Consider the following 10,276-nt stretch of genomic DNA (forward strand, 5'->3'; position numbering starts at 1 on the left):
ATTATTTTTTCACTATTTTTATTTTCATCTATAATTTTTTCGTTTACTTTTGGTACATTTTTTATTACGTAATATATAATTTTACATGAAAATAAAAAAATCCCCCATAGGCATAGCCTGTGCGTAGGTATATTTAATTTGGTAAATATATGGAGTAGATGCATAGTATTTATTAATTTAATTATTTTCCCATTCACTTAACGGAATCTCCAACACTTGAAATTTTTTTTTATAAATTTATAAAATGTAGTGATTGATATTCTTAGAATGATTTTTATCCGTATGGGCGGCTGTGCATTATTGTTCTTAAGATTCAAACTTAAATAGCAAAAATTTCTAAATAATATGAAAAAAATTAAATTCTCGTATTTTTTATTATTTTTAAAACTGCCAAATTTAATTTAGGTTTCAGAGGGTTAAAATCTATTCTAATCAAATGCGTGCATAAGGGTGGGTTGATAAAACCACTCGTAACTCGGGCCGTTCCCCTCCGACGCGAACACCTGTATATTTAGTATGCATGTATTCATAATGCGAGCGTAGATTATCGACCGCGTACGTGGCCGAGTGGTACACGTGCGTGCAATCGATATAGATACGGGATCGTAACACCGGTTCAAACACCGGAAAACATTTGGGTGAACAGCTGACTGATAATAACAATTACAATGACTAAATATTTTAATGATTGATTTTACTCCGTGTTTTTATAATTTTATTCAAAATTTATCTGGTTTGTGGTCTAAAGGTCAGCGGGAAATGGTCTCGGGTTTGATTTTCGACATGATAAACATGAAATATTGTTTTAACGGATGGTTTTACAATTGAATATTTCATAGTCCCTGGAATAGAATATTTTTTTGCAGATAATAAGGGGATCAACCACCTGGGAGTAAATAATATTTGTATATGCAAACAGAGTTGTAACCGTATTCAACTTTTTTTTTTCTTTACATATTTATTACAGCAATAAACATGTTATTATTTATACAACAAATTAATTAAGTAGTAAAAGTAAACATATATATTTTTTTAATTTGCTGTTGGTTCATCTAAACTGCCTAACTAGGGATAGCTTCCCCGTTCTAAGGCAGTAAATTATGTATTTTATAATGATATTTAAAAGTATTTACAGTTTTATCATAATGTGTGCTTTTTCAGTCTTAAAGGTAAACAATGAATATCCAGAGAAAACATAAATAATACCAAAATCTCTATATCCTAAGTCCTAAGTCATTACTAGTAAAACAAGCAACCAGCTTACGTCCTTCTACATCGGACAACACTCTCTGACTCTCTCCGACCAATTAGTGTTACTGTATGATTATTTTCTGTTTTCTGTTTATGTCGTGTATTTTTTCTTATGTATATTCGATATAATATAATCTCAAATTACTAAATAAAAGTGGGGACATTATCGAGTCTTTTGTTTAAATAAAAAATTCTGTTCCAAAAACGGAAAAAATTCTAATGTTTGAAGCCTATGTAAAAACGAAAATATGTTATATGCAACTACTATGAAGAACAAGAAATCAAAAGTACATAAACAGACTACAAAGACAGCAAAATAAAATATTAAATTTAGTATATGACCTTCCCTATCTAACAGCAACTCAAGAACTTTTTGAACAAACTAAACAGTGAAATATAACTGAACTCTTTCGACTAGAATCATTAAAATTTATCAAATTTAGCCTCTGATGTAATTGTAGACGAAGAAAAAAATTATACTAAACATGGACGCAATACGAGAACATCAGAAAAATATCATATACAACCTTCTAAAACGAGATAAGAACAGTGGAGACTAATAAACAAGGGACTGAAATTATACAATAAACTACCAGACAAAACTAAACAAAAGACTCAGACAAACTATTCAAAAGATGTAAAAAATATTATCATTAACAACAAAGTATAAATAAAATTTAAAAAAAAATAAATAAAATTAATGTAATAATCCGTAAGGGTTATTAAATAAATTTTCAAATAAAAAAAAAAAAACTGTAACAGTGTAAGTCACTCTCCAAGCACAGGAACGAGTCTTTTTTAGAAAATTACAGTTAAAGGATTAACTAAATATATCAATGTAGATTAGTAGAGCGAATCTGGTTGTGGTCCCGTGGCTAGTGTCTCGAAATCACGGTTCAAAGGCCCATGGTTCGAATCCCGCTCTACCCCAACTTGATTCCCATTTCCTAGTAGTAAGTTGTTTACAACTCGTTAAAAATGACTCTCAAAACTAAATATTTGATTTCATAAGAACGAAAGTATTATTTTTGTCTTTTAAAAAAAATTCTAATAGAATTAAAAACATGTACTTATTATTTTATATAACTGAATTAATTAGTTTAAAAAAAAATTATGTGAAGCAAAGTGTATTAGCATGCAAAAAAAAAAATATCAAATTTATTTCTTCTCTACCCCCCCGATAAGATCCATAAAGCAACCCTGATTAGTGTAGTCATCGATTTTAACTTTGTCTCGAGTGTAATTTTTCTAGTAGTTAGGTAAGTCATTGAAGTGGTAAGTGGTAAGTGGTATTTGTCCTTGCTTTTTTTAATTCGGTAGTTTTGTTGTCTGGTATTTTTTTTTATACAGTCATATATACCGGGCGGCCTCCGTGGTGTAGTGGTCAAGACGCTTGACTCACGCACGGAAGGTTCCGGGTTCGATTCCCGGTGAGAACACAAAAATTAAAAATGTGATTTTTCTCAAGCCTGGGTGCTCTGTGATGTAATTCATCACTGTAATTAGGCCTCCTGGCCTGTTGTGGTGCAAAAAAAAAAAAAAAAATGTATTGTAAAAATGTATTGTATTGTACAGTTAAAATATATAATAAATACTTAATACTAGACTAAACATGATTTCAAACTTATAATTTACAGCGTACGTAATGTGTCATAAGTTATATAGGGTGGGCCTTAAATGTATACCTAGTTTCAATAACTAATAATTTAATAAGTGTATAATTTTCAAATGTTTCATTTATTTTTTCAGAAACTACAATAAATGAAAATTTTAATAATATCTAAGTTTAAAAAAATATATTGTCCAAGTGAGTTCCACCAATATGTTTACATTGTTTAAGGCGGATTCGCAAATTTTAAAAAAACACGTCGAAAAGATGCCCGTGGGATGGCGCTAATTTCCCGTACAATGTTTTGTTTTGTTGAATGAACTGATTTATTGTTGTTGGATTGTTTTCGTAGACTCTTGATATTAAGTATCCCCACAAAAAATAATTACAAGGGCTGAGATTCGGGCTCCGTGAAGGCCACTCAATGTCTCCTCCTCGTGAAATGAGTTTCCCTGAGAACATCTTCTTCAAACGGTTTAAGATAGGTATCATTCGGCTTCAATTCTTGCATCAGTAAAATTTAAAGGTTTCTTGTTGTTTAAGGCTTGATTTCTCTTGCGAGTTGATTGTTGTGGATTTTCCCTTACTGATTCACTAGCACGCTGAATAACTTCTGGTATCCTCGCCGACTTCGAGTGGCCTTCATTCATTATTCTTACTATTGAGCCGGTTGTCTTAAACATTTAGAACAATTTCCGAATAGATTTTGCGCTTGCTGCTTGACAAATGTCTTGCAAACCGAAGCGCGCCCGGTACATTCGTCTCGAAATCGTCACGGAATAATTGTTTACGTAATATGAGCGAACACGAAACGCGCGCTGCTTTCCCGTAAATGGCTCCATGGCGACTAAAAATTCTACAAAATAGCGCACCTAATGCTACCCTTTGCACCGTGCCTGCCCAACGTATAAACAAAAAAATAACGAAACAAACCTTGAACACAGTTAAGGCCCACCCTGTATTACATGCCTCTTAATTTATTTTTAAAAAATCAGGACTCATTCTATCTGGCTGCAATACGCTCCCACTTGCTTTTTAATTATGCACACGCTTATACACGCTTATACACACCTAAACACATGTACACTTACTCTCATACAAATACACACTTACACACCCTTTTGTTGTACCATAATTTTACAAGTATGATTTTTATTTAGAAACTTCACTGTCTTTAAACCTAACTTTATTGTGTTATTTATTTATTCATTGTTACTGTAAATTTCTGTAAAATAAATAAATAACTTACCTACAACGATAATGCATGTATGCTGTTGTGCTATTGGAAAATGGGTATCAAATCGGGGTAGAGTGGGATTCGAACCACGGACCTCTGAGCCGTAAGTCCGAGACACTAGCCACGGGACCACAACCCGATTCAGTTGAACATATCGCTCGCATTGGTTCCAATAATATTATTATACAAATTGCTAATTCTATGTATGCATGAGGGTACACGAAAATTAATTAAAATAAGTCAATTATGCAGTCAGCAATGCCATTTAAAAGCTTGAATAAAAACACTAATCAGCTATCTGACGTTTATTATCCAAGGAGTCTATCTTAAAATGTGTTCTCAATTTATTATATTTGTGTATGTCAGAACTACTGGGAGTCATCCTTTATTCTGACCTTTCTCTTGACGCTCAAATTAGTAGAACGATAAGTTCATGCTTTTACCAGCTGAGACAGATTAAATGCATACGCAAAAATTTGCCAGTTGATGCCGCCCGTCAATTAATAAATGCGTTTGTAGTGTCTAGAGTCGATTACTGACTCAATGACTCGCCTACAGTCTGTATCGAATGCTGCAGCGTGACTTTTTTTGGAATCTCTAAGTTCAGTCATATCACTCCACTACTTCGGGAATTGCACTGGCTACATTTTCCACAGAGGGTGGAAGACAAACTCTGTTGGCTTATGTATAAGTCACTGCACAACTCTGCTCCAGAATATCTAAGGGAACTCTGCATTCCAGATGAACTAGCTGACAGACGTTTTACGCTTAGATCAGCTACATCTACGTCGAAAGGAAAAGTTATTATACCTCTATGCAAATAGCGCACTAAATTCGGCGAACGTGCATTTGCGGTCGCAGGCCCTACGGCATGGAATGCTCTCCCAGCAGAAGTCCAAAACTGTGAGAGTGAAGTGATGTTTAGGAAGAAACTTAAAATCCACTTGTTCTCTAAATCATTTGAACAAATTCTTAGCATGTGGTGAAAAAGTAATATGAAAAAGTACATTATTTTTCTTAAATTAAAAAGGTAATATTACATTTATATCTTTATATAATCACTTTGTAAAGCGCCCTTGATGTATTATATTATGAAAATGGCGCTATATAAGATATCCATAATAATAATTATTATTATTATAATTATAATTATTATTATTATGATTATAATTATTATTATTATTATTATGTCAACATTTTTCGTTACTGTTATATGGATGACTCACCTCTGTTTAAAAGTTACGTAGTGCTGATAAATTATCCGATATAAATGTTTTGTGACGTTTCACGGACATTATATTTACATCGGGGGTACAACCCTGGTTTGATACAAAAAACTACCCCATCGTAACTAGGGGTTAAGGAACTCACTATTGAATGGACGCATCTGCGCTTATTTATCACGAAGTTTATTTATCAGCTGTCCTGTCGTGTAATAATACGATAATTTATTATCTTACTTTTTCCCTTTGTGAAACAGAAAAATAATCCTGGACGAGTGTATTCGGCTAGATGGCTACGCTCGGGTTAAAATCCTGGAAAGAGAAACCGATGAATGTACTTTCTTTAAGTTCCAGGCTTGATTCCTGGATTGACCCGTTGTCGGGATCACCAGTTGTAGTGGCCACCAATCGTGGTGAAGATCACTCATTAGCGATCGGCTAATTGTCGAGTCTGCTACTGGCTCAGTAGGTAGGCCTATCAGCGTGTATACGCTACGCGTAGATAAGGGTGGGCTAATATTTTTTTTCCGAATTTTGAAATGAAAGGGGTCTAAAAAGTTGCCTCCTTGATTACTCGGAATGCAAAAAAATATTTGATACGACTTTTGGCCCTCAACCAGAGCTTGAAGTTTTAGAAAAAGTCATTTTTTTGCGATAAAGTCATTTCGTATTTAAGAAAGAAAATCAGTCCAATTATTTTTTTAAATATGCATTAGACCTTATCAAATAAGCATCTAAGGGCGTGAGTTGCAGTTTGTTTTGTAATAAATGGGTAGCATTGTTTTAATGAGCCATTGTTTTCGTCAATATTAGGCAGGCGCTCAACGGAGTCAGTTCCGCGGAGTGTAAACGTTCTGCATTTTGGTAGTTTTAGTTTAGTAGTTTAGACAGGCGTCGTAGCGCAGTTGGTTAGTCGGCCGACTGTGAAACTGGCGTCACGGGTTCGATTCCCACCAGTTGCAAGAAAAGAATCCATGAAAGATTTTTTTCTTAATTGGTCTGCGTGTTGTGGTAAATTTTTCATTACCTCTTTCCATATCCTCTCTTGCCCACCTGCTGACAAGCCTCTAAAATAGAGGCTTAGCGGGTTATTCTTTTAAAAAATAAAAAAAAACGCGTTCGAATTGGTAATGTGATTAAGTTATATTTTTACCAACAAAAAAATAATTTTATCAACATAGATAATTAACAAAATGTTCAGACAGTTAACTTTAAACTTTAAACCTCGGTTGAGGGCCAACAGTAGTATGGAATATTTTTACGTTCAATGTGGTCCATCTTTTGCATCTTTTTTACCCCTTTCACTTTGATGTCTAAAAAAATAAAAATCGTTATACATCATCGGCCTACTCTAGCGTAGATGTTTTTAGTCCTACGCTACAGGCGTGGTGTGGTGTAGGGAGTCAATTGAAATCCTACATCCAACATCTCACGCGTAGCCCTACTTTGCTCTTCAAAAGGATGCTCTACAATTTATAATGCACCACACTAGCAAGTATCATATGAAACAATGATGAAGTTCTGTGATACAAAGAAAATTGGATATAAATTATATTGATAATATAGTAAACAAATCTCTCAAACTTCTCGGTCTTATCAATCAAGTGACGACGGACTTCAAAAATATTAATACCATCAAAACTTTTGATTGCTCACTAGTTCGACCCCATCTAGAATACGCTTCTCCTATTTGGTCTCCATTCTACAGGACTCATATTGACCATATCGAGTCTGTCCAGCACCGTTTTCTAAGAAAAGTGGCATGGTTCGGATTACAAAGGGGTAATTTTTCCTACTTTGAAATAGAGCAATCACTTAATTTGTCTTCATTGGAGAGACGTAGAACTGAGATGGACCTTATATGCATTTTCAAAATACTTAATGCTATAAGTGATGACCCATCTCTGTTGCAATCAATTTCTTTTCATGTTCCCAAACATGTCACCAGAAATCAAAATCTGCTATTTATTAACTCTTCTAAGAGCAACTTTTATTTTTATGCCCCAATGTCAAGAGTGTGTTGATTAGTCAATTCTTCACACGACTTGGAATTCTTTGGGATAGATCTTCCGACAATTCGTAGATCTCATTGCGACTAAACAGTGTGGGATGAAGTTGGATTGGCATGGTTTAGCTCAAAGTCTTATGTCTTTGTCATTGTTTGTCTTTGCTACATAGTTTCATGTTATTTTTGTTTAGTTTCTTGCATTTATGTTTCTTCATGTAACTGTTGTAATTGGCTTAGGCCGTATTTATAATAAATAAATAAAAAGTGTATTCTTTGACGCCATAAAAATAAGAGCATTAAATTGTATGGCGAAGTTCCTTGAAAATGGATTAAAAAAAAGTTTTTTTTTCAAATGAACTACTTTGTATGACGTCACTAGTTCTTCAGAATCAACCAATGATAAGAGAGTTGTGATAGGTTTCCGGTAAGTCAACTGTCGAATCAGCAGAACTCATCAACAAGTAGGGGAAGAGAGACGTCACACGAGAAGTAATTTCATAAATACGAAATTTAAAAAAAAAAAAAAAAATCGCTTAGTTTATTAGTATATTAACAAATAAACAAATATTTAAAAAAAACACTGAACTACCTCATTATATAACGAAATTTTTCCGAAATGTATGAAAATTTTAAAAAACACTTTTAATGACGTCACAAGTTATTCTAAAGCAACCAATCGTAGAGTGTTGTGATAGATTTAAGTTTAAGAACAACTCACAGAAGAGATCTAGTGAAGTCACGCGAATGAAAAAAAATGTAGTGATAATAATGCGATACACCATTTTTTTAACTTTTTACTCAATTTGCTTGTCTATTAACAAATATTTTTAAAAAAATAACATGGAATTAATTTTTTTTACTAAGCATGAAAAAGTTGCGTTTAGTTGTTTTTTTTTTTTTTTTTTTTATCGAATTTTAAAAGTATTAAATCATCATTGTGTTTCTTGCAATGACGTAAAATTAAACTGATACGTAACAAGCGCGTAATACATGGCATTTCAATTCGGAGATAGTTGTCTTTCTTTATCTCTTTCTCACATAAATGTTTATAATAACACCTATCGTTATTTCAAATTGTTGAGAACAACGTAATATTTGCTAATCTGAGATGCATTTAGTAAGAAATAACGTGTGTATTTACTATACGTCAGTGGTTTTTCGTGTAAAATGACGCATAACTTGTCGTAAAACAAACAAAATGGCGACTGTGAAACTCTCATTTACCCTATTAAATGTACTACGGTACAAAGCAACCCTATGAGAAAGAGACGACATCCCCTGAGCACTGCGAGAGGGAAGGAGGCGAAGAATATGGCTCTGAGAGTACTTGTTTCTTGTTGAATGGAAAATTGATTTGTTTATATTCTACCTGAATATAAATTAAATTACATGAATTTACATTTTATGCATGAAAAAAAATTTAATTTGCTGTTAAAAATTCAATTACAGTATTAAAACACACAAAAACATTACAATTTCTTTATGTATGTGTATTTTTGTATAAAGCCGTATGTAAATTGAGAATTTTTCCTTACACAGAAATGACAGTCAAGATTATACTGTTAACTGTTTTGGTTTGATTACTAAGTAATGAATATAGGAACATTGATTTAAATAAAATTTGTCACAAATAATTTTCCAATGGTTCAATGTGGGATTTGATTCGGTGCTTTTAAAAGTGAATTGAATGGAATACGTTGATTGGACTCACCTGCTAATCTTAAAGCGGACATCCTTTGAAATTCTGGTTCCTGGAGCCATTTCCACATCCTCCTAAACGTTTCTCTTCCAGATTTTAGTTTCGACCATGGTTTGGGATTACGCAGCAGATCTGATAAAGTCCCTTGAGATCTGCACAACACTCGCTGAGCGAAAATCGCCTGAGGAATACTATATCGCTTGAGTTCTGCACTAATTCTTTGAGCTAAGTCTTTGGTGTTGATTTCTTCGGCGTCCGAGATGGACGCGGAAGAGAGGATTTGTTTTCCTAACAAGGGTTGGGGACTTGGCGCTGGCGGCGGAGACGGGGAAGGAAGCAACTGCTGGGGAGCTGGCGGACTAGAAGGAGGAGGGCTGTGCAAAGATCCCGATAAAGGGCTCAGGGGAGATCTTCTTCCCCCTAGCTCTCTCTGGTACGTGGAGTCGTACGAGGCTGGAGACATGCTTTTGTGTGGAGACATGCCTTCCTGGCTGTACCCCGGTGGACTTAAAGGACTCCGAGCTAGACCTGGAGACCCGTACCCTCCCGGGGATAACCCCATGGAGGGAAGGTACGGAGAACCTAGATTCAAACATTGGTTGTTCTGGATCACCGTGAAAGACCCGGGGCCGCCGTGGTAGGCGAACTTATCACTGACTGTTGAGATAGGAGGCAGAGGTAGAAGAGGGGTCAACGTGGCGTAGGAGGACCCGGCGTCGAATCCCGGCGGAGTCAGGCGGCCGTTGACTGCAGTTAGGGTCTGGTACGCCGGCTCGAGGCGAAGCGCGCCCCCGAGGAGCTCGTCAGACCCGGCCTCGGACAGCTTGTCCTGATCTGGGGCGACTATCACCGTGAGCCCCTCTCTCTCGGGGGCGACGATGACGTCACGCCGGCGAGGTCCGCCGTCGTCGGACTCCATCTTCACCGCGCCATATTTGCACTACGCGCTATTTGTCGTTTATCCACTTAACCGCATGACGCGACTTCACGCTGCGGCGGTCGGGCAGCGTCTGTTGGAAGTAGGGATGCGCGTAACCGGTTGTGATATCCGATCAATTCTGTAAAGAAAATAACCCAGCTATTCGATTATACCCTTTTACGTTTTCTTTTTATACCTGTCATTTATTTAGCGCTTTTACGGTAAATTACCCATTGTACTGATTTTGAAATACTCGTTACAAAACAAACGTTAAACGATGATTAGGAAAAAAAATCCTTCAAAATTTATTGAAAATTTTTATTTCCAGTT

General features: G+C 35.3%; 1 protein-coding gene across 1 annotated transcript in view; it reads right to left on the reverse strand.

The window, feature by feature from the left end:
• onecut (homeobox protein onecut) overlaps nt 1-10,039 on the reverse strand; it is a 44,833-nt gene extending 34,794 nt beyond the window's left edge. Inside the window, exon 1 of the mRNA XM_088239227.1 lies at nt 9,040-10,039. Coding sequence (XP_088095353.1) covers nt 9,040-9,946 — 907 coding nt within the window. The 5' untranslated portion in view covers nt 9,947-10,039. The remainder of the gene's footprint in view (nt 1-9,039) is intronic.
• Nucleotides 10,040-10,276: the final 237 nt, after the last annotated feature.

This window comes from Micrasema longulum, unplaced genomic scaffold (genome assembly GCF_059751315.1).
Source record: "Micrasema longulum isolate JH-2025_06_02 unplaced genomic scaffold, ASM5975131v1 h1tg002096l, whole genome shotgun sequence".
Lineage (NCBI taxonomy): Eukaryota > Metazoa > Arthropoda > Insecta > Trichoptera > Brachycentridae > Micrasema > Micrasema longulum.